Source organism: Pituophis catenifer, unplaced genomic scaffold (assembly GCF_029215685.1).
Source record: "Pituophis catenifer annectens isolate HBS135680 unplaced genomic scaffold, rPitCat1.0.hap2 SCAF_8, whole genome shotgun sequence".
Classification (NCBI taxonomy): Eukaryota; Metazoa; Chordata; class Lepidosauria; order Squamata; family Colubridae; genus Pituophis; species Pituophis catenifer.
In genome coordinates, this window is record NW_027256888.1 from 9,397,676 (window position 1) to 9,422,833 (window position 25,158).

The following is a 25,158-nucleotide window of genomic DNA, read 5'->3' on the forward strand; positions in this document are numbered from 1 at the left end:
ATGGATATCTTTAACGACAGTCTGATTGAGCTCAGCGCCAATATCTCTGCCCTCCTCTGCGAACTCGACTTGGAGAATTATACCATTGTTTGCTTGAATCACTCTCCCCGGACTTTTAAAGGTGAGTGCTTATCCAAAAATAAAAAAAATAAGAAGAAGGAATCTACTGGAATTATTTTTACTAGGAATACTCACAGGGAATCATGACCCAAAAAAAAGTATAATAATTTAATATTACATATTATAACTGCAGCTAGAATGATGTACGCCCAAAGCTGGAAGAATAATATTATACCACCAGAGGAAAATGTGATAAGAAAAATTCTAGTGTATGCTGAGTTGGACAGACTTACAAAAGACATAAAAGATAAAGGAGAAACAGAGTATTATATGGTATGGAATGAATGGTATAAAATTATTAGAGGATAGATGTAAAAGTTAAGAAAAGATCAAATGAAGAAGAGTTAGGAGTTAGAAATTAGAAATTAGTAACAACTCTGTACCAATAGGTACGACACAAAATGAATGATTACAATCTAGTATGTTAATATATTAATATGTATAAAAGATAATGAAACCACATGTATGGATAAAGGAAAATTGATGTAAGGGGGAAAAAGGGATATATAATGGATGTATACCGAAGCGGAAATGCTGTAAAGAAGAAAACTCTCAAAACTTTAAAAAAACTGTTTAATAAAAATTATTTTAAAAAAAAAAGAAGAAGAAGAAGGAATCTACCGGTAGCTAATCTAAAGTAAACAGTTCGTGAAGGTTTTCGAGTCAGGCCGTGTGAAAAGTGACATTTGTGGATCAGGGAAAAGAGGAAAAGGAGGAACAAAGTCCATTAATGTTCGGCTTAAACCACCAGACATGTTAAAAGTTGCAAGGCAGGATCGAAAAGATCTAAGAGAATTAAGTTAAAATATTCAAATGAACCCTTAGTGGGCTACTCTCAAAGGTACCTGGGAGGAATTAACCACTCCTGTTAAAACATGCAATTATGTATTAGTCTCCTGCTGTCTAAACAGAATCACAGCACTAGAAAAATGGTAAAACTTTATAAAGTTTAGCTGCATCATGGTGTAATAAGCAGAAATAACGTTTTCCAAGCCTAGCAAATCAACGCCTTAAAAAAACATAGAGCATGTTACAAAAATAAAATGAAAAGCAATCGAAGGAACACATAGGCTGATAAACTGTATTTTTGAGAGATAGTCTGGAGGTTGCCCTGGACTCTGTATAACAGAATAACACGAGTTGGAAGGGACCTTGGAGGTCTTCTAGTCCAACCCCCTGCTTAGGCAGGAAACCCTACACCACTTCAGACAAATGGTTATCCAACATCTTCTTAAAAACTTCCAGTGTTGGAGCATTCACAACTTCTGCAGGCAAGTTGTTCCACTGATTAATTGTTCTAGTTGTCAGGAAATTTCTGACAAATTTCCTTGATTAGTTCCCACCCATTGCTTCTTGTCCTACCCTCAAGTGCTTTGGAGAATAGCTTGACCCCCTCTTCTTTGTGACGGCCCCCTGTATAAGATTACTGCCCCTTCTTTTGTTAACTTTACCAGCGTTATCCTCCAGTTCCATTAACTTAGAATGTCATAGGTTTTCAATCCTTTGGGGAAGAGAGACAGAAAACGGAGAGCAAATATAAAATTTCCAATCAGGCAGGCACACAGGCAGGCAGGCAGGCAGGCAGGAAGGAAGGAAGGAAGGAGAAATAAGAGGAATAGAGGGAGGGAGAGGGGAAGGAAAGAAGGAAGGAAGGAAGGAAGGAAGGAAGGAAAGAAGGAAGGAAGGAAGGAAGGAAGGAGAGATAAGAGAAAGAGATGGAGGGAGATTGGAAGGGAGGGAGGAAGGATAAGAGGGAGAGGGAGGGAGGGAGGGGAAGGAAGGAAGGAAGGAAGGAAGGAAGGAAGGAAGGAAGGAAGGAAGGAAGGAAGGAAGGAAGGAAGGAAGGAGAAATAACAGGGAGAGAGGGAGGGAGAGGGGAAGGAAGGAAGGAAGGAAGGAAGGAAGGAAGGAAGGAAGGAAGGAAGGAAGGAGAGATAAGAGAGAGAGGGAGGGAGAGGGGAAGGAAGGAAGGAAGGAAGGAAGGAAGGAAGGAGAGATAAGAGGGAGAGAGGAAGGGAGAGGGGAAGGAAGGAAGGAAGGAAGGAAGGAAGGAAGGAAGGAAGGAAGGAAGGAAGGAAGGAGAGATAAGAGGAAGAGATGGAGGGAGATTGGAAGGGAGGAAGGAAGGATAAGAGGGAGAGAGGGGAAGGAAGGAAGGAAGGAAGGAAGGAAGGAAGGAAGGAAGGAAGGAAGGAAGGAGAAATAACAGGGAGGGAGGGAGGGAGGGAGAGGGGAAGGAAGGAAGGAAGGAAGGAAGGAAGGAAGGAAGGAAGGAAGGAAGGAAGGAAGGAAGGAAGGAAGGACCTGGAGACCAGTTATAGGAGAGCAGCATCAAGCGAGACACGTGATTAGCCCTTTCTTCTATTTATCATGCTTCCCTGGTTTGAGCTAACTGGCATTTCTCAGGATCTAACTGGAGAGAAATCAGTTGGAGCACATCTACTTCATCTTTCCCCCTGCTTATGACTACTTCTTCTCTTCAAATGTCACCTGTCCCCCTTTACATCATCCTATTTTGAACCACTGGCAAACCTCACGCTTGGTACTCCGTAACTGCTAACGATCCCATTTTAGAAGCGAAAAGAAAACAGGCTGAGTGATGAAAATATCTCTACAAGCACATAGACATTATCAGTCATTAGCATTTATTTTGGGCCTGAATTTTCTGCCTTCTTTTTATGTTTTTTAACCCCTCACAAAGTCTACTGTTATTAAAAGTAGCAACCATCCATATCAGGTTAAAATTATTGCTTGTCTTCATAGGGCAGCGATGGCTAACTTTTTTGCCATCGCATACAAAAAGTGGGAAGAGTGCGGGGGGGGGGGGTTGGACATGCGCATGCCCACACCCATAATTCTATGTGCCTCACCCCTGTGCATGTGTGTGCGACCCCTCCATGCTTCCCCCACTTTTGGCACGCGATGGCATGATGGGCCCAGTAGGCCTGTTTTTCTCGCTCTCTAGGCTCCAGAGCCTTTCTAGGAGCCTGGGGAGGGCAAAAACGGTCTTCCCCACCCCCCACCGGAGGCCCTCTGGAGGCCAGAAATGGCCTGTTTGCTGACTTCCAATGGGCCCAGAAGGCCCGAAAACTGAGCAGGCGTGCTGACCAATATGGCTTCATGTGCCACCTGTGGCACGTGTGCCATAGGTTCGCCATCACGGTCATAGGGTTTCATGTTATCAAATAATCCAGAAAAGTTATACAAGTAGTCCTCAATATATCTCAATATATGTACAGGTTATGTAGTATAACATCACTTGTTTAGTGACCGTTTGAAGTTACAGCGGCACTGAAAAAGTGACTTGTGACTGTTTTCACACTTACGACCGTTGCCGCGTCCCCATGGTCACATGATCAGAATTCAGCCGCTTGGCAACTGACTCATATTTAAGACCGCTGTAGTGTCCTGGGATCATGGGATCATCTTTTGTGACCTTGTGGCAAACAATGTCAACGAGGAAGTCTGATTCACTTAACAACCATTTTACGAATTTAACAACTGCAGTGATTCACTTAACAAATATGGCAGGAAAGGTCATAAAACGGGGGGGGGGGGAATTAACTTGTCTCACCTTAGTAACATAAACTTGGGACTCAGTTACAGTCGATCAGTATCAATCCATGTAGAGTTTTTCATTGGCCAAATCAGACAGATTGTAGCGAAGAGGGACATTGCTCGTGGGTTTTGGAGAGGAGAAGACCTCTGGCAGATGTACTGTGCTGGCAAATAGAAAGAAACGATGGGTGGGAGCAACGATGTGAAAAGACCCTTTCCTCCAAGTAATTGTAGGCGCCCCACTCTTAAGGAGGACTCAGAGCAAGCTACTCGTGATGGAGGCATTGCTTGCCTTACTGCTTCCATTCTACAGTAGTGGCCAAACTTGTGGAAACCTTTTTGGAAAAGGTGTATTTTTCAGGTTTGATGGCTAATAACACTACTTTTGGGGGGAGTTTCCAGATAATCGAATTCCACTGCTGGAATGGCCTGGGAATGGCCCAGATCTTAACCCAATTGAAAATCTATGGAGCCGACTAAAAAACCTGTTAGTCAGAAGCAACCCGGCAATAAAACCCAGTTAATAGAAGCCATCATTCAATCTTGGTTTCACATTATAACAGCTGCAGAATTCAAAGACTTGGTTCACTCCATGGGAAGACGTTGTAAGGCCGTCATTCATGCTAAAGGTTACCCAACTAAGGATTAACTGACATGGGGATCATTTTTGTATATCTCGTTTTTTCTATGGTGATCATTTTTGTATATCTCGTTTTTTCTATGGTGATCATTTTTGTATATCTCGTTTTTTCTACGTCTTTCACTTTTCTTCCTTATACTGTAACTGCTATTCTAATAGCAAATCCTTCATAAAAGTTATTGCGTTACATTTTTGATTAAATGATCTTTCCATTGATATATAATTTTATGGCACTACTCCCAAAAAAAGTGGTGTTATTAGCTAGTTTTAGAAAATACACTTTTCCAAAAAGGTTTCCACAATTTTGGCCACGACTATAGCTTGCAAGTCTCAGTGAGAAAAGCCACATCTTTTTTAAAGATAAAACCTAGAAATGTTGGGTCTTTATTCTCCACGCATATCCTCTCCCATGTAGAACAGGGATGTCAAACTCACGGCCCGCAGCCCGGATGCAGCCCGCATGGTGGTAACATCTGGCCAGCGGGGCCGGCCTGGATATAGCAAAGGAGCGGCCCGTGGTGCCTCTGCTAGCAAAAATGGTGCGTGGGGCTTCTCCGCATCCCGTTTTCGGCCTGGACGGCCTCCTGCAGCACCCTGCTGGCCAATATGGGGTGCGGGGGCACCCTGTTTTGGCCGGTAGGGTGCTGCAGGAGGTGTTTCACACACACCCTTCAGCTGATCCGCGAAGGAGAACTACAATGCTGATCCGGCCCTCAAAGAAATTCAGTTTGACACCTCTGATGAGGAAAGAAAGTGTCAGGTTTCGAGGTCGTCTCAAATAAATTGCATTTCAAACAAAGTCTTTGAAGGAAAACTCCTATTTATTAAGCACGACATTCTAAATCCCGACTCTATCGAAGCCAACGCTGACTTCCAGACCCAAAACCCTCCCTTTCTTTTCCCCACTCCCCTGTACTCATTGGCCATCTTCCCAGTCATTCTACCCCTAATCTACTGCTCCAGCTCAAAGGAATTTCCCCCCTCCCATCCCATCTCCTAGGGGATATTATCTCCAGGGAAAATAAGTAGGTGAAAAGTCAAACGTCCCTTTCCAGATGCGTCCGCTTCTCCTTCTTATGTCAGCACTAGAGTAAATGCAGCTTGAAGTGCTGACAGAAAGAGCTTCTACCCCTTAGCATGATGTTAGCATGTGATTTTCCACACGATGCTTCTTTTGACTCTGATGATTGTGCACTTTACCTTGCAGAATTGGACCAGACGGTACGGATCTTCCTCTATTCCTTGATTTTTTTACTCAGCATCCTGGGGAATACCCTGGTGATCACGGTGCTGATCAGAAACAAAAGGATAAGGACGGTCACCAACTTATTCCTGCTGTCGCTGGCCATCAGCGACCTCATGCTGTGCTTCTTCTGTATGCCTTTCACCCTGATCCCCAACCTCCTACAGGATTTCATTTTCGGCAGCTCCCTCTGCAAAATTACCAGCTATTTCATGGGTGAGTCTGCAGAATTGTCCTTGTTTTGCTAGGTGTCAAACTCAAGGCCCAGGGGCCTGGATCCGGCCTGTGGGGTGCTTAGATCTGGCCTGCAGGGCCAACCTGGAAACAGTGAAGGATTGGCCCCTAGTGCCTCTGCCAGGGACGGCTGTGTGAGGTGCTCTCGAGCTCCATTTTCACTGGCAGAGGTTGCAGGAGGCCATCGCAGTTTAAAACAGAGCTCGCGAGGCAGTGGTGGGTTCCTCCCGGTTCGGTCCGGTTCGGCCGAGCCGGTAGCGGTGACAATATGACATCACCGAACCGGTTCTCCCACCCCCCCACCCCCCCATGTTATTCTTACCTTTTATTTGGTCCCACCCCCAATCTATTGCTGCCTCCTGAGTCCCAGCTGATGACTAGAGGGAAAAAACCTGTTTAAACTCTTGCTGCGGGGCTTCAAAGGGCCATCCTACAGCTGATCAGTGTTAAAAGCAAACAAATGAGTCGGGTCGTAAGTGAGAGGACTGGTCGTAAGTGCGAGGACCTTCCAGAAATGACTCTGACCAGCTAGCCACGCCCATCTAGTCACATGACCTCCAAGCCACACCCACAAAATAAGCCATGCCCACAGAACCGGTAGCAAAAAAATTTAGAACCCACCTCTATCGCGAGGGCCCCGGGCGGCACTCCCAAGCCAGGGGTGAAAAATCTACGTACCTTCCCTACTGGTTCAAATCTTCCTCTATTCCTTGATTTTTTTACTCAGCGTCCTGGGGAATACCCTGGTGATCACAGTATTGATCAGAACCAAAAGCATACGGACCACTCACCAACTTATTCCTGCTGTCGCTGGCCATCACATGCGCGTGTGGACCCTCTGCGCATGTGCAAACCCTTCTGCGCATGCGCAAAGGGTAAAAAACAGGTTACTTCCTGGTTAAAACCTGGTTAAAAGGTTTTTACAGGAAGTAACGACAACCGGGCGGGTGAGTGGAGCCTCACGCTGCTGTCACTACCAGTTCTCCAAACCACCCGCCGCCATCACTACCGGTTTTGTCGAACCGGTCCGAACCGATAGCATTTCACCCCTGTCCCAAGCTTCATTTTCACTGGCAGAAGATTGCAGGAGGCCGTCGCAGCTGAAATGGAACTCAGAAGCCCGTTTTCACTGGCAGAGCGCTGGGGCCACCACAACCACCCCCGACACGAGTGAAGTCAAGCTGGCCATGCCCACCGTGGTCACGCCCAAGGTCAAACACAACCCTGATGCGGCCCTCAATGAAATCGAGTTTCACAGCCCTGCGCTAGGGAGCTATTGTCAGCTCCACAATTATCCATCTTGAATTGTTGACTAAATAAACATGGCATCTTCTAACGGATTATTGGTAGTCCTCCGCTTATGGCCACAACTGACCCCAAATTTTCCACTGCTAAACAAGGCAATCATTCAGGGAGTATTGCCCCATTTTAAGGCCTTTTTTTTGCCAGAGCTGTTAAGTGGTTCATTGCAGTTATTAAGTTAGCGACACGATGGTTAAGTCAATCTGGCTTCCCCGTTTTTTTTTTTTTTAATTTGATTTATATGCCGCCCTTCTCCGAAGACTCAGGGCGGCTTACAATGTGCTCAGCAATAGCCTTCATTCTTTTGTATATTTATACAAAGTCAGCTTATTGCCCCCACAAACTGGGTCCTCAATTTACCTACCTTAGAAAGGATGGAAGGCTGAGTCAACCTTGAGCCTTGGCGAGATTCGAACCCTGCAGTAATTGCAGGCAGCTGGTCTTAATAACCAGCTTAATAACAGGGTGCCTTAAACCCCTGTACTATCAAGGCTCTTAACTTGACTTTGCTTGTCAATTGGTCGCCAAAAGTGATCACATTTATTTATTTATTTATTTTTTAGATTTCTATACCGCCCTTCTCCTTTCGGACTCAGGGCGGTGAACAGCCAAATATAAAACATTCATACACAAAAGTTAAAATAGATTTAAAATAATTAAATAAAATTTGGCCCATAATTTAAAACATTTCAGTTAAAATCAATATCAATTTTAAAACCAGCCATAAAATCCAGGACAGCCCGGCTAACTGAAAAAAATAGGTTTTAAGGGCCCGACGAAAAGTCCGGAGGTCTGGGATCACTCGTATCTCTGGGGGTAGATTGTTCCAGAGGGTGGGTGCCACCACAGAGAAGGCTCTCCCCCTGGGGGTCGCCAGCCGACATTGTCTGCTGACGGCACCCTGAGGAGGCCCTCTCTGTGGGAGCGAACATTGTATGACATTGCAACCGTCATACATATAGGCCAATTGCAAGCATCCGAATTTTGATCACGTGACCATGGGGAGGCTGCAGAGGTCATAACTGTGAAAAATGGTCATAAATCATTTTTCCCACGCTGTCCTAACTTCAGTCATTAAACAAATGGTTGTAAGTCAAGGAGTACCTGTACTCACATGCCCAAGAAGGACTTGTCTGTCATTTGTGTAACTCTGTTGGGCTCTTCTAGCAAATCCAAAATGCACAGCTGCTTCTGGCTTACCTCCAGAATGAGTAGGAGAAACAGCTACTCGAAAGAGAAATTTGTGGTTGATGTGGAATTTTGAGGTAGGAAATCTCAACCCTTTTCTATGCTTCCTATATATTCATATAACTACCAATGGCCGAGAAGCAGAGGTGGGCTGCTACCAGTTCAGCCGGTTTGGAAGAACCGGCACTATTCTGTCCTATATCACTGTGTTTTTTAAGCCGTGCGCATGCGCGGAAAGTGAGTGTGCTCACGTTTTCAGTGCTGGGCAAACCGGTTGCTACAACCAGCAGCATCCCACCACTGCCGAGAAGGAACACCTCAGCGTCTTCACCGATCTCCTGAGGGTTTCCCAAAGGACTCCGAGCTTCCCTGGAATATGAGTGGAAAATTAGATCATCACCTGGAAAATATGGAGATCCGTATTTCCCATCCTGGTCAATGGTTGAAAATGCAACCTTCCAAGTCAACTCCCGGGATTGTTTTGTGCAATCATCTAAATCGGTTCTTAACAAAGTAACTCAGCTTGGATCGTCAGAGGCATTTAAAAGAAAAAAAACCTCTGCCAATCAGGCAACTCAACTTGGATCGTCAGAGACATTTAAAAGAAAAAAAGGGTTTTTTTTCTTTTAAAAGCCTTTGACGGTCCCAGCTGAGCCGTGCGATCATCAGAGGCTTTTTTTTTTTTACTTTTAAAAGCATTTTTTTGGTTGAAGAAGTTGTAGAAAAAATGCTTTTAAAAGTAAAAAAAAATGATTGTGCAGCTCAGCTGGGCATGGGGGGGGGCAGGGATTTTTGCTATCGGTTCTCCGAACCGCTCGCCTTCATCGCTACCGGATCAGGCGATCCGGTCTGAACTGGGAGCATTTCACCCGTGTAATAAGCCCAATCAGGCTTTTGAGTGCATGCACTAAAATAACCCCCCCAAAAAAATAACCCCCCCGAAAATATTTAAATGCATGCACAGCTGGTCCCCGCCATTTCCTCTGGTTAGGGTTTGGGAGACAGAGCTGGAAATCAGGTAAGATGGCAAGAGGAGCCCCGTCTTCTCCACGCACCCCAAAATAATAAGACCTCCCCGAAAATAAGGCCAAGTACTTATTTCGGGGTTCAAAAAAATATAAGACAGGGTCTTATTTTCAGGGAAACACGGTAGTCCTCGACTTAACAACTGAGCCCAATATTTCTGTTGTTAAGTGAGACATTTGTTGAGTGACTTTTACCTCATTTTATGACCTTTTTTGTCACAGATGTACCTGCACTGTACGGGAAGATCATCCTATCTTCCTGGGGAAAAAAAAACTGTAATAAAAACCCAAAGGCAAAGTCCTTTTTCAGAAAAAAGGGAAACACTTTTGATGAGACAATAAATAAAGACAGTAGGGTATAAAAGTAGAAGTCAACAACTCAGAGGTAATTGCAGATCTAAAACCCTCAAAAGAACAAAAGATTTTTCCCTCCCTTGGTGATTGCCATCAGAAAGGCAATTTGAGGATATATATCAATATAATATTTATAGCAACGTCAACATTTTGGAATGTATAATAAAGGAGAAGACACAATTTGTAAGAATTATAGCCACAAATGACTCGTTCACTATCTCAACACTTTGACCGTCGTTTAAATTTTATGTCTTCAAACTGCGGTCTGTCAACATGGAAAATTATACTTTTTCATATATCTATTTTTGCTGAACAAAGCTGGTTTTCTTTCATTCATGACCCTGAAAAGAAAAACGGCATCTCTTATGACAGTCAATATCATAAACCGAATTTTTCTCGTTAATCGAAACATAAATTAGGAAGAGTTGCTATCCACTTTTTTCCCTCACATTTGCGTGTAAGAAATACGGCTGTCAGTATGTTTCAGGCATCTGTCATTTGAGTCCTGGACATCTGGATTGTGTAATATTTGATTAGATTATGGCCGTCTGATTTTGTGAAGCCTTTGAATAAATATTAGTCTCCTTCTGCTGATTTATTTGGTAGATAACTCATTTTAGGAGATCCCTACATAGACAAAAATTGTGATGTTATACAGAGATGTTGTCTCGGTCCTCAAAGAGAAGGAAGTGTTTTGTTTTTTTTAAAGGTTCCGAAAGATACCAGTCTGTCACACAGTCATTTCAGTGACGATTGCTCGTTATAAACCTGGAACAATCCTAACAGACTCTCTGCAAGATTCATTTCTTAAAGGGCACGCTAATGATCTTCTAGATCATGAGTCCTCAAACTACGGCCCGCGGGCCACATGCGGCCCGCTGAAGCAATTAATCCAGCCCACGGAGCACCATGAGGTTGCCCCGCCCATATTACCCCACCCCACACCCCACCCCCTTCAGCAGAGTGCAGGACTTGCCTTCAGGAGCCCTGCGGGCTGGAATCAAAAGGTAAGCTCAACAAGAGAAGGAAGACTTACCGTAGCTACGGTAAATCTGAAAGTTCAAAAATAAGAGCTCATCTGGTAAATACAAAAACGCAGTGACATATCATCTATCTATCTATCTATCTATCTATCTATCTATCTATCTATCTATCTATCTACCTATCTATCATCTATCTACCTATCTACCTACCTACCTATCTATCATCTATCATCTATCTATCTATCTATCTATCTATCTATCTATCTATCTATCTATCTATCTATCTACCTATCTATCATCTATCTATCATCTACCTATTTACCTACCTATCTATCTATCATCTATCTATCATCTATCTATCTATCTATCTATCTATCTATCTATCTATCTATCTATCTATCATCTATCTATCTATCAATCAATCAATCAATCAATCATCTATCTATATATATCTATCTATAATCTATCAATCTATCTATCTACCTATCTATCATCTATCTATCTACCTACCTACCTATCATCTATCTATCATCTATCTATCTATCTATCTATCTATCTATCTATCTATCTATTTATCATCTATCTATCAATCATCTATCTATCTATCTATCTATCTATCTATCTATCTATCAATCATCTATCTATCTATCTATCTATCTATCTATCTATCTATCTATCTATCTACCTATCTATCTATCATCTATTTATCATCTATCTACCTACCTACCTACCTACCCACTTATCTATCTAGCTATCTATCTAGCTATCTAATCTAGCTATCTAGCTATCTCCTAACTGTCAAGGTCTGTGCTTTCTCTATTCACTTTCTTTGTTCCCGCAAACTACATTTTCAAAATCTGTGCAAGTACTGTAACTTTAGCATTCTAAGCATACCTTCTTCACTCCAATGCAACAAGAGTTAAACAACAGTTTAGCTAAAACCACAGTTCTTGATTGTCTGAATTGGCCACGTCCACCAACATGTTCATTACAAAACATTCCAGGGATGCAATCAGAGAGAATAAAAGCAAATTCTTTGATCCTGCGTGATCAAAGCCCCACACCTTTTTAACAAGCATCGCATATACATAAAAAGGGGGCGTGGCTCAGTTTGCTGAGTTGCATCGCTATCCTTTTATTGACCTGCTCCTTCAACAGGGCCAACTTGCCACGCCAATTGCCAATTCGCTGCAGGACAACTCGCCAGAGGACAAGAGTTACACAAATATCAAAGAAACAGTAGAATAGAATCATTCGAGAAGAGATGCAAAAACGGACAGAATGAAATGTGAATGATAAGCCCTCAGATATTTCATTTATTTATTTTTAATAATTAAATTGAATTGTTAAATTGCTCTGCGGCGAGTTGGCCATGGCGACTTATCCTGTGACGAGTTGGCCGTGGTGAGTTGGCCAAGACAAGCTGGCAGTGAGTTGGCTGGAGTGACTTGTCCCATCTCGCGTTCAAGGTGCATGTTGGAATTTTCCCGAGTTCAATTTATATAGGATAGAATAGTGCATACGTAGTATCCAGGGACGCAGTGGTGCAGTGGCTAAGACACTGAGCTTGTCGATCAGAAGGTTGGCAGTTCAGCGGTTCAAATCCCTAGTGCTGCGTAATGGAGTGAGCTCCCGTTACTTGTCCCAGCTTCTGCCAACCTAACAGTTCGAAAACACGTAAAAAATGCAAGTAGAAAAATAGGGACCACCTTTGGTGGGAAGGTAACAGCATTCCACGGTGGTGGATTTCAAAAATTTTTACTAATGGTTCTGTGGGCGTGGCTTGGTGGGCATGGCAGGGGAAGGATACTGTAAAATCTCCATTCCCTCCCCACTCCAGGGGAAGGTTACTGCAAAATCCCCATTTCCTCCCAATCAGCTGGGACTCAGGAGGCAGAGAATAGATGGGGGCGGGGCCAGTCAGAGTGTTATTTACCGTCTCCGAACTACTCAAAATTTCCGCTACCGGTTCTCCAGAACTGGTCAGAACCTGCTGATTACCACTTCTAGTGCTCCATGCGCATTCGGCGTTGAGTCATGCCGGCCACATGACCACAGAGATGTCATCGGACAGCGCTGGTTCTTTGGCTTAGAAACGGAGATGAGCACCGCCCCCTAGAATCAGGAACGACTAGCACACATGTGTGGGGGAACCTTTACCTTTATTGGTGTCCAGTAGTATTCAGAGCTGCCTCCTTTGCAGTTTGATGTCCTTTCGCCTGAATTTCATATTGGATGTGGTGATAAAAATTTTGAATTGAATTCGAATTTTTTCCCCCCTGTTTCTAGTTTAGTTTCTATTTTATTTATTTAGTTAGTTAGTTAAAATTTATATAGCCACCCAATTTTTAACCAGCTCTGGGAAGCCCCAAATTGTATTAGTTTTGGCTTCTTGGCTTTTGCCCCAGAATTTAAGGATTCATATAGCAAGTCTAGAATTTTAAAATATTTTAAAACCCTATTTTTCTTAGTTTATCCTTTCCTTGTTCCAAAGCATCAACGGCAGGTAGAACCAATGGGAATGGTTGCACCAATGAGAATGGAGCAGAATGAAAACCAATATTGTATAAAAAGAAAAATTATAAAATACATGGGCAGTAATCTTATTAACTCTCCGTTAATCATCCTTGTCATATAACAATCCCACATCCCTAGCAATTCCATAATCCACTAAACGTTTTAGTTCATTTATGTTTTATAGAATTTAAAATTGCCTCTTATCAGTTCAAAGACTCAGCCCCATAAATTAATTGGAGGGAGACTTTCCAAAGAGAAAGTGGGGAAATCAAATTTCCTCTGTTGTTTGGTGTTACGTCCGAACACAAAAAGAGAGGCAGGACGATCGTAGTGAAGTAAAACAAGTGGAGTAAAACATTTATTGCAGGCAACAGGGAACAACAACAAAATAACTATGAACTGAGAACTACCCGAGGCTGTAGTTCCTTTTACCTGGAGCTGTCCAGTCTGTCAGTCATTGATGCTTGTTCATTGTCCTGCCGGGGAAAATGAACCAATGAGTGAAGGCTGATGCAAGACTCACTCCCACTTGCATGGTTAACACCCCTCCCAATGAGTGAAGGCTGATGTAAGATTCACTCCTAGTTGCATATTCAACATTTGGGACAAAACAAATACCTTTAAAGATCTCAAAAATTCAGGTTAGAGGTCAATTCTTTTGAAATGGTAGGAGAAGGAGTGTCAGAATCTGGGGGCAGAATGAAAAGAAGGATCAGACTAGAATCCCTGCATAGTCACAAACAAACTAAGTCCGACTCTACCCCCCTCCCCCTTGAGTGTTGCTGAGCCTTATCTTAACTCCGAGAAGGTGCCAACCATTAGTTGAGGAGATTCCTATGCATAGGCATGAGTAGCAATAAATCAGTTTTTTTTTTTTAATTTGATTTATATGCCGCCCTTCTGCGGAGACTCAGGGTGGCTTACAATCCGTTAAGCAATAGCCTTCATCCTTTTGTATATTTTTACAAAGTCAGCTTATTGCTCCCACAAACTGGGTCCTCAATTTACCTACCTTAGAAAGGATGGAAGGCTGAGTCAACCTTGAGCCTGGCAAGATTCGAACTTACTAATTGCAGACAGTTGGAGTTAAATTACAATGCATTAGTCTGCTGAGCTATCCAGGCTCTAATTGGATCTTCACACGTGGACCTCATCTTTTGTGCCTGACAGATCTCAAGGAACTGAAATGATTTCTTTGTTCAATAAGCTACTCGTCCAATGATAGATAGTTCCTGAAAACAGACAAATGAGTCTTAATAGGCATAATAAGTCATAACTCTGTCTGATCCATCAGTCAGAGGGACCCATAATCAGTCATAATCTCCCAACGGCCTAATGTTCTTAACAGCACATTATCTTCCCATAATCATATATTCAAAGTATTAGACCAAAACATCACATGGAAAATGGAGGGTGAAGCTGAATTCAAAATCTTGAATTGAATCTTCCATTTTTCATCCAATTTTTCATCTGTCTATAGAACATCTTAACAAGGGATAACCATTGTTGTCTATGACCCATAATTCCAGCCATAAATTAATCTGGTCGATATGATCCAATTGACATCTTTCTGATTGATTTGGGGATGGTAAAACTGTACGTTGTTCTGTTACTCCTTTGAGGTGATACTACCTGAAAAAATAATTATTATTATTCCTCGTCATCATGAAATAAGAAACAAGATAAAACAAATAAGTCAGGGGTCAGCAACCTGCGGCTCTGGAGCCGCATGTGGCTCTTTCATCCCTCTGCTGCGGCTCCCTGTTGCCGGTTGGCTCCACAATTGATAGGGCTTTCGATTAGGACAGGTAGAGAAAAAAGGATTCCTCGCTAGGGGGAAACTCTATGGTGGGGGAACTGGACATCCCGTCGGCAGAGGAAAAAGGACGCCATGCTAGGAGGAGACTCTATGGTGGGGGAACCGGACTTCCGGTTGGCTCCACAATTGAATGGGAGGCTTCCGGTTAGGACCGTTGTGGCTCTTTGAGTGTTTAAGGTTGCCGACCCCTGGTCTAAGTGATACATCAATTTGATTGAGGCAATAGTAAAATACATAGTTGGGTTTAGTCTGATTTAGTTTAGTTTAATCTTAGTTTCCTGTTTTAACTTGGAGCCTTCTTTCTTAACCTCCGTTTCTGTAAGAATCTTTTCTGTTACGCAGGGAATGGAAGAATTGTAATTATTAAAAGAATTGTAAAAATGTAAGAATGTAATTATGTTAAGAATGCATATCAATCATCTCATTAAGTAGTTTCCCCCTCCCCCCCCGCTCTTTGCTTATTTGTTTCAGGGAAGAGATTTGCTGGAATAGTCTTTGCATTAACCTTTTACTTTCAGAAGACATTATTGTTTTCTTTGACTTTTGAATTACTTTCCACAAATTCTGGAAATGTAATTTGGTAGTCTCTGCCAAAACAGCTGATCTGTCTTACTGTGAAAGACCTGGTGAAAATTCATACTCTGCTTGCCCAAAATCTTCTCCATAGAAGCATTGCTTCGAAGCAGAGCTGGGATCCTAAGGAAATTATATTGCAATAGTGAAATCGCTAATCTCCATTTTGTTTCAATCTTGTTTTCACCGAGTGGTTAAAAAAATGTTACTTAATTGGAGAGGGGGGTGGGAAGGAATTGCATTCTGTTGTAAATTGGATTCTGTTTTAAATTGGACATTGTATCCAGAGGTGGAATCCAGCCGGTTCGGACCAGTTCACCCAAACCAGTAGCAGAAATCGCAGGTGGGCCCACCCACCTGCCCCGGCTCTATGCCATCCTATTTAGGTACATTTTTCAGGCCAAGTGCATGTGTGAAAGGCACACGCACGAGCAAAGCACATGTGCAGAAAGCAGGCACACATGCGAACTGGGCGTGTGTGTGCAAGAAGCGAGCATGTGCACGTGGGGTGAACTGGTAGTAACATAATGTGAAAACATCCTCTCTCTTTCCTTCAACCTAGCCTTCACTGGTTTTATGTGCCACGAAGTGCCAATTTTTAAAACACTGATGGGAGTTATACACTGTTCTTCCCCAGCTACGGACCACAAAGAACGCAGCACACACAAAGTCTGTACAAACCTTAGTTTACTAATTAAGGACTACTACTTAGTAGTTGTTCAAACACAAGTACAGTTTAAATCAGTCTTTTCTGAACAAGGGCTGTTAATTTAACTTCATTAACAGCCAACAAGAGTCCAAGGAATAATAACTTAATTCTGTGGCACAGTCTTTCAAATAACCGTAAGCTTACTGTGTTTGGCAGAATGCCCAGAAGCAATTTGCAGGAAAAATAACAAGAGAGAAGCAAGAGCCGATCAGACTTTTCTGGAGTCAATACGCGAAGGAATATGAACGAAGTTGTTTTCTGCAAATTGCCTCGGTCGTCGTCATTCCTTAAATAGGCTAGGGGAGTGGCCAATTAGCTCCAAGCCTTACTCTCGAGGAGACCTCCTCCTGAGGAGCGATTCCTGCCTTTTGGTAGCTCTGCACACCCATTCATTGAGAAGAGGCTCCTCCTCTTCTTCCTCTTCTCTTATGGGAGCTTCTGGAGGTTCTGAAGGCCCTGGCTGAATCCTCGCCTCTGGCATCACATCTTCTCCAGCCTCCTCATTGTCCGACTCAAGTGCCAGTTGCACAGGCTGCTGGCGAATCACCACACCAGCCTCCTCATTGTCACTGTCAGAATCAGTGAGCTGCACAGGCTGCTGGCGAATCACCACACCAGCCTCCTCATTGTCACTGTCAGAATCAGTGAGCTGCACAGGCTGCTGGCGAATCACCACACCAGCCTCCTCATTGTCACTGTCAGAATCAGTGAGCTGCACAGGCAGCTGGCGGGCCACAACATACTCTAAAACACCAAGTTTCCAATCTCTGTCTAAGCCCTTCCTTGTCAGGTGTGAAGAATCAGGACCACGTGTTAAATTCCAGTTATTGCTCAAGCTATACATTGGAACCTAGTCAACTAATGGGTCAACATAAAGTTAGCGCTAGGTAAGAGTTAATGAAATTCAAGAGGGGCAAGACCTGGCTTACTTATGGCAGGGGTGTCAAACTCAAGGCCCAGGGGCCAGATCTGGCCTGTCAGACCCTCACTGGAAATAGCAAAGGACCGGCCCACTGTGCCTCTGCCAGCGAAAACGGAGCTTGGGAGGGCTGCGCGCGGCCCCTTCTCGGAGTTGGTTTTTGCTGGCCAGAGGCTATTGAAGCAAACTAAAAACAAAACAAAAGGAGAAATGTTTCCCCTTTTGCATTTGAGCATGCAAGAAGGGACAGGAGAGGAGAAAGGGAAAGAGGGAAGGCAAAGAAAACAATGGGAAGAGAGCAAGGAAGGAAAAATGAGGAAAGAGGGGGAAGGAAGTTGAGAAAGGAGAATGACAAGGGAAGGAAAAAGAAGAGGAAGGAAGGTAAGGGAGGGAGGGAGGAAGGAAGGAAGGAAGGAGATCATAATGAGAGTGAGGGAGGTTCTGAGGGAAGTCCTGCCTTAGCACTTGGCCACCACAGGTGCCCCCAACACAAGTGATGTCAAGTTGGCCGTGCCCACCCCGGCCATGAGAAGTGATATGGAAGGAAGGGAGGGAAGGAAAGGGAAGGGAAGGGAAGGAGGGAGGGAGAGAGGGAGGAAGAAAGGAAGGAAAGAAGGAAGGAGATCATAATGAGAGTGAGGGAGGGTCTGAGGGAAGTTCTGCCTTAGGACTTGGCCACCACAGGTGCCCCCAACACGAATGATGTCGAGTTGGCCATGCCTACCCCAGCCATGAGAAGTGATATGACTTCATAGAAAAACAAAGGAAGTCTAGTTGCCTCTTGGAAAAGAACCTTTGGAACAATCACAACCTGGATGACTGAGAATCTCCATAGATGTTGAGAATTGTAGTGCAGCAGAACCTGGAGCACCACCACAGGTTCCCATCTAAGAGTTAGAACTTAAATTGGCTGTTACTAGACACACAAGACTCCTGCGAGTCCCTTGGACTGCAGGGCGATCCAACCGGTCAGTCCTAGAGGAGATCAACCCTGACTGCTCTTTAGAAGGCCAGATCCTGAAGATGAAACTCAAATACTTTGGTCACCTAATGAGAAGGAAGGAAGGACTCACTGGAGAAGAGCCGGGAAAGATTGAGGGCAAAAGAAGAATGGGACAGCAGAGAACGAGGCAGCTGGGTGGAGTCACTGAAGCAGTCGGCGTGAGCTTAAATGGACTCCAGAGGATGGTAGAAGATAGGAAGGCCTGGAGAAATGTTGTCCATGGGGTCACGATGGGTCGGACACGACTTCTCAACAAACAACAACAAAAATTTGCGGGACCGCCTTCTGCCGCCAATAGCCTCCCACCGACCAGTATGCTCCCACAGAGAGGGACTCCTCAGGGTGCCGTCAGCCAGGCAATGTCAGCTGGCGACCCCCAGGGGGAGGGCCTTTTCTGTGGCAGCTCCTGCCCTCTGGAACAATTTGCCCCCGGAGATACGAAGGATATCGGATCTCCGGGTCTTTCGCCGTGCCCTGAAAACTTTTCTTTTCCATCAAGCAGGGCTGGCGTGAAACCCCCCCCTTTTTTTTTAGCCTTTTAAATTGTCAATAGGTTTTAGTTTGAATGTTTTAAAATTTTGGGCCAAAGTCATATAATTCTTTTAAAAATTTTAAATTTTGTATTGGTATGTGTTTTAGTTCTGGCTGTGCACCACCCTGAGTCCACTAGGAGAAGGACGGGATACAAATTGAAAAAAATAAAAAAATAAAATAAAATAAAAAGACACATCAGTTGCTGCATTGCCTTATTTATTTATTTATTTTATTTATTTATTTATTTATTTGTTTCAATTTCTATACCGCCCTTCTTCAAATAGGACTCAGGGCGGTGAACAGCCAAAGTAAAAAACAGGACATACAAAATTTAAAAACAGTTTAAAATAATTAAATATTGTGGCCGTAAATTAAAACAACCCAATTTAAAATCAATTTAAAATTTAACTCATCTGTCTGTCTTGGTTTTAAGATTGTAAAAAATGAGGCCAGTAATTTTCTTCTTCTATTTCTGCTTTCCTACCCACCTAGGTGTCTCAGTGAGCGTGTCAACTTTTACCCTGGTGGCCATCTCTCTTGAGAGGTACAGTGCCATATGCAAACCCCTACAGTCTCGTGTCTGGCAGACCAAATCCCACGCCCTGAAGGTAATTGCGGCCACATGGGGTCTGTCTTTTGTCATCATGACGCCATACCCAATTTACAGCACCCTGGTGCCTTCAGCGCTTCCTAACAGCACCGCATCCAAGTGTCGTATTAATTGGCCAAGCACAGTGATCGAGCAGTCCTGGTAAGAGTGGAGCACATTGATCCTTGTTTTTTTGAAGGCATTTGTCTTAATCTATCCAATTATGGAAAGCGCAATGATTTGTGATTTCGGTGGAACCAAAATAAGTGTAATTTATTTATTTATTTCTTTGTTTGTTTGTTTTAATTTGTATACCGCCCTTCTCCAGCGGGACTCAGGGCGGTGAACAGCCAGAATAAAAACAGAACATACAAAATTTAAAAACAGTTTAAAAAATAATTAAATATTTTTGGCCACAATTTAAAACAACTCAATTAAAAACAATTCAATTTAACCGAAACAGTGGGATCAAGCCAGCCCGGCTAGGTGAAATAAATACGTTTTCAGGGCCCGACGAAAAGTCCGGAGGTCTGGTATTGTGCGTATCTCTGGGGGGAGGTTGTTCCAGAGGGCAGGTGCCGCCACAGAGAAGGCTCTCCCCCTGGGGGTCGCCAGCCGACATTGTCTGGCGGACGGCACCCTGAGGAGGCCCTCTCTGTGCGAGCGTACTGGCCGGTGGGAGGCTATTGGTGGCAGAAGGCGGTCTCGTAGATACCCCGGCCCTGGAGCGCTTTAAAGGTGGTCACCAACACCTTGAAGCGCACCCGGAAGACCACCGGGAGCCAGTGCAGCTTGCGCAGGAGAGGTGTCACATGGGAGCGCCCCGTCGCTCCCATAATCTCCCACGCGGCCACATTCTGGACCAGCTGGAGCCTCCGGGTGCACTCCAGGGGGAGCCCCATGTAGAGAGCATTGCAGTAGTCCAGGCAGGAGGTGATGAGCGCCTGAGTGACCGTGCGTAGGGAGTCCCGATCCAGAAAGGGACGCAACTGGCGTATCAGGCGAACCTGATAAAAAGCCCCCCTGGCCACAGCCGTCATACCATTGCAATAACAGTTGATGTCTTGATTACAACATTAACTGTATAACTACAGCACAATGTTGCACATAAGTAGTAATCAATTATTCTCTCTCTCTCTCTCTCTCTCTCACACACACACACACACACACACACACACACACCACACACACACACACCCTTCCACACCAGGGGTGAAATGCTCCCGGTTCGGGCCGGTTCGGCCGATCCGGTAGTGATGTGGCAAGTGGTTCGGAGAACCGGAAGCAAAAATCCCTGCCCCCCACCCACCCACCCACCCATGCCCACCCAATCGCCCGGTCGCCCACTTGCCTGCTTGCCGCTTCTTCTAAAAAATGCTTTTAAAAGGTTAAAAAAAGGCTGGGACGATCAGAAGCTGAGCTGCCTGATCGTCAGAGCCTTTTTTTGTTTACTTTTAAAAGCATTATTTTTAGGTTGTAAAAAAAATGCTTTTAAAAGTAAAAAAAAAGATTGCGCGCCAGAGCTGATCACCCATGCACTGTTCTATTTACCCCATGCCTCCTTTTGGCATGCACTGTGCGCGCCCCCACGTGCACCTCACATTTGGTGCGTGGTGTGCACTGTGCACGCACATGCTGAGCGTGCATGCACAGCCAGAGAACCGGTAGTAAACCAGTTCAGATTTTACAAACATTCATTACCAAGAGCCTTGGTGGTGCAGCAGACTAAAGTGCTGTTAAGTAGCACTTAGCTGCCAGCTGCCTGCAATTACTGCGAGTTCAAATCTCACCAGGCTCAAGGTTGACTCAGCCTTCCATCCTTCCGAGGTAGGTAAAATGAGGACCCGGATTGTGGGGGCAATAAGCTGACTTTGTATAAAAAAAGAACACCGCTTAGGGGGGGCCCAAAAAGCCCTACTAAGCAGGTATATACAAAAGTATGAAGGCTATTGCTTAACGCATTGTTAGGATAACTGTATTTAACATCTATCGATGAAGATTCTCAGTCATCCAGGTAGAGTTGTCTGGAAGTTGAGTCATGGCAAATGGACTTCTTTTTCTTTTGTTGGTTCAAAATGTTTCACAGCTTCTCCAAGTAGCTTTTTCAATCAGAGCAAGTTGGTTAGAGGGAACCAGAGGCTTGTATTCAGCCGGTTTAGACCAGTTCGCCCGAACCGGTAGTGGAAATCGCGGATGGCTCTGTGCCATCCGATTTAGGCATGTTTTTGTGGCTGGATTCGTGCATGGCAGGTGCGCATGCAAGCAAAGCACATGCGAGGAAGGCTGGGCAGGCAGGCATTTGTGGAAGGCAGATGCACGCACAAACTGGGCGCATGTGGCCACAAACCGGACATGCGCACACGCGGCGAACCAGTAGCAGGGGTAGGTTCTACTTACCTTTACTACTGGTTCGCAACGGGGCCACACGCGCGCTCGCTTCGCTCATGCGCACGCACGCTCTTCTGCCCATACGGAGAAGCGTTTTCATGACGTCAGGGTCAGTGGGCACGGCCTACCGCCGGTTTTACTACCGGTTCTATAGAACCGGTGCGAACCGGGGGCAACCCACCACTGACCGGTAGTAACATAATGTGAAACCTGAAAGCTGGAGAGAACCCCAGGGTGGTTGCATTTCTCGCCTAATCCGAACACGCTTGTTAGGTGAGTAGGCAGAGTGCTAAGAGTGTTAAATTTGGCCTCCCTGGAGAACATGTGAAGTGGTGTTGATCTTCCTGGGCATTGATGCAAGAGCAGCATTTAAAAACAGGGAACAGATTGTGTTTGAGGCCTTCCTCTCTATTCACTTAAAAGAAATCAGACATTCTTTTGAGGATCACAAAGTTCACATTTTGGATAGAGTAGATCAGGGGTGTCAAACTCGATTTCATTGAGGGCCGCATCAGGGTTGTGTTTGACATTGGAGGCCGGGTGGGCAGTGTGGGCATGGCAAGATTGATGTCACTTGTGTTGGGGGCGCCTGTGGCGGCCCGAGGGCTCTGCCACCAAAAACAGAGCTCAGGACGGCAAACGTGATGACCTTCTGCAACCCTCTGACAACGAAAACGGAACTCAGGAGGGCCGCGTGCAGTGTCAGGGGGTTCCAGGAGGCCATCACACGGCCCTCCCGAGCTCCATTTTTGCTGGCAGAGGGTTGCAGAAGACCGTTGTAGTCTCCTGAGCTCTGTTTTCGTTGGCAGAGGCACCGCGGGCTGGTCCTTCACTGTTTCCTGAGCGACGGCACAGGCCAGATCTAAGGACCCTGTGGTCTTGATCTGGCCTGTGGCAGTGGCGTGTTGCCACCGGTTCGGACCGGTTCGCAAGAACCGGTAGTAAAACTGGCGGGAGACCCCGCCCACTGCCCCGGATGTCGTCATTGACGATTTGCGCATGCACGATCCCGTTACGAACCGGTAGTAAAGGTAAGTAGAACCCACACCTGGCACGCGGGCCTCGAGTTTGACACATATAGTAGATAGATGGCCTGAGAGAGGAGTGAAGGAATCCATTTAAGGTAGTAAAGCTTTCACTCAGTGGTGGTGGACATATCTGGGGAACCTCTAGTCAACTGGTTAAGACCGAAGAAGCTACTTGGATAAGCAGCAAAAAACCTTTCGAACCAAAAAAGAAAAGAAAATCATGTATTTATCAATCATCATGCATTTATAATAACTTTTAAAAATCACACATGTTCTAGCATTCGTTTGACTGTATTCTGATTTATTTATCCCTAAAATGAAGTCCATGAAGACCTCCCATCTCAAAGAGAAATATCCGCACCTAAAATTGCTACTCTCGTTTTTAAAACACAGTCTAGTGGTGGTAGAGGCTTGTTGGGAATCGGGTTTGCTGAGAGGCGGGTAGGAAAATGTGATTTTTTTTTTTCCTGGTGATCTAAATCTTGCTTGTGGCTTTCCCAGGTATATTTTCCAACTCCTCATCCTTTTCCTTATCCCGGGGATCGTAATGATGATAGCGTATGGATTAATCTCCCTGGAGCTCTATAGAGGGATAAAATTTGATGCGAGCAACAGAAAATCTTCTCGAGGTAATCCGGATGACTGAACTGGTCCATTTGCTTTCTGTCTTAATGTTCAAGCACAAACAGTGATATGTCTATGTCTATGTATCTCTCTCTCTCTCTCTCTCTCTCTTCCCCCCATCTATCTATCTATCTATCTATCTATCTATCTATCTATCTATCTATCTGCTATCTATCTATCATTTATCAATCTATCTATCAATCTATCAATCTATCAATCTATCTCTATCTATCTATGCTATTTCTTTTCTCTCTCTCTCTCTATCATCTATCTTATCTATATCTATCTATATCAATATATCAATATATCAATCTTCTATCTCTATCTATCTATCTATCTATCTATCTATCTATCTATCTGCTATCTCTCTCTCTATCTCTCTCTATCATCTATCTTATCTATATCTATCAATCTATCAATCTATCAATCTATCAATCTATCAATCAATCTATCTCTATCTATCTATCTATGCTATTTCTCTCTATCTCTCTCTCTCGATCATCTATCTTATCTATATCTATATCTATATCTATATCTATATCTATATCTATATCTATATCTATATCTATATCTATCTATCTATCTATCTATCTATCTATCAATCAATCTATCAATCTATCTTCTATCTCTATCCAGCTATCTATGCTATCTCTCTCTCTCTCTCATCTATCTTATCTATCTATCTATCTATCTATCTATCTATCTATCTATCTATCTATCTATCTATCTATCTATCTTCTATCTCTATCCATCTATCTATCTATCTGCTATCTATCTATCTCTCTATCTCTCTTTATCATCTATCTTATCTATATCTATCTATCTATCTATCTATCTATCTATCTATCTATCTATCTATCTATCTCTCTGGGTGACTTTGGGCCAATCACCAGGAGACTGGGAGTTCTAGTCCAGCCTTAGCCATGAAAGCCAGTTTGGTGACTTTGGGCCAGTCACTCTCTCTCAGCCCAACTCACCTCACACGATTGTTGCGGTGGGAGAAAATAGGAGGAGGAAGGAGTATTGTGTACCTTCACCACCTTGAATGATTTGTAAAAAAAATAATGAAGGTGGGATGCAAATAAGTCAAAATAAAACAAAGTTTTAAGTTTACCCCAAGAGAATGACATTTTAGGGACACTCCCGATTGTGAAGGAGGGAGGGGAGATGCCGTGGGAAGGATTACGGTTGGAAGCTAAGAGGCCAAATTGTTTTGAACACTTAATGAGGGTCGGTCTCATCGATCCCGCTTTCCACCTGCAGAAAGGAAAGCTAGTGAGAGCAGCAGAGGCAGGTACGACGATGGGGATGGTTGCTACTTGAAGAAGAACAAGAAGCAGCAGCAACAGATTCCCCTACGTCAACTTTCGTCCATCAGCTCCTGCAGCAACAACCAGAAGGTTGACCGTCCAAGGAGCAGCTCTTCCTCAGCCAACCTGATGGCCAAGAAGCTAGTCATCCGAATGCTGATTGTGATCGTGATCTTATTCTTCATCTGTTGGACGCCCATCTTCAGCGTCAACACCTGGAGGGCCTTTGACTCCATTTCTGCTCAGCTCCTCCTCTCGGGAGCTCCCATCTCGTTCATCCATTTGCTCTCCTACACCTCCGCCTGCGTGAATCCGATCGTCTATTGCTTCATGAATAAGCGTTTCCGCCTGGGTTTTCTCGCCACCTTCGCTTGCTGCCCCAAGCCACGCCCCCCAGCGGCCCGAGCGGAGATGGGAGAGGACGAGGAAGGAAAGACAACCAGAGCATCCTTCTCCAGGTATTCTTACACCCACATGAACATGGCTGTCCCTCTATGA

General features: G+C 44.3%; 1 protein-coding gene across 1 annotated transcript; it reads left to right on the forward strand.

The window, feature by feature from the left end:
• On the forward strand, nucleotides 1-25,158 carry CCKAR (cholecystokinin A receptor). The gene is made up of 5 exons (XM_070948802.1): nucleotides 1-121; nucleotides 5,526-5,777; nucleotides 19,214-19,472; nucleotides 23,228-23,355; nucleotides 24,614-25,158. Exons 1-5 carry the CDS (start codon nucleotides 1-3, stop codon nucleotides 25,156-25,158), a joined length of 1,305 nt encoding a protein of 434 aa, XP_070804903.1.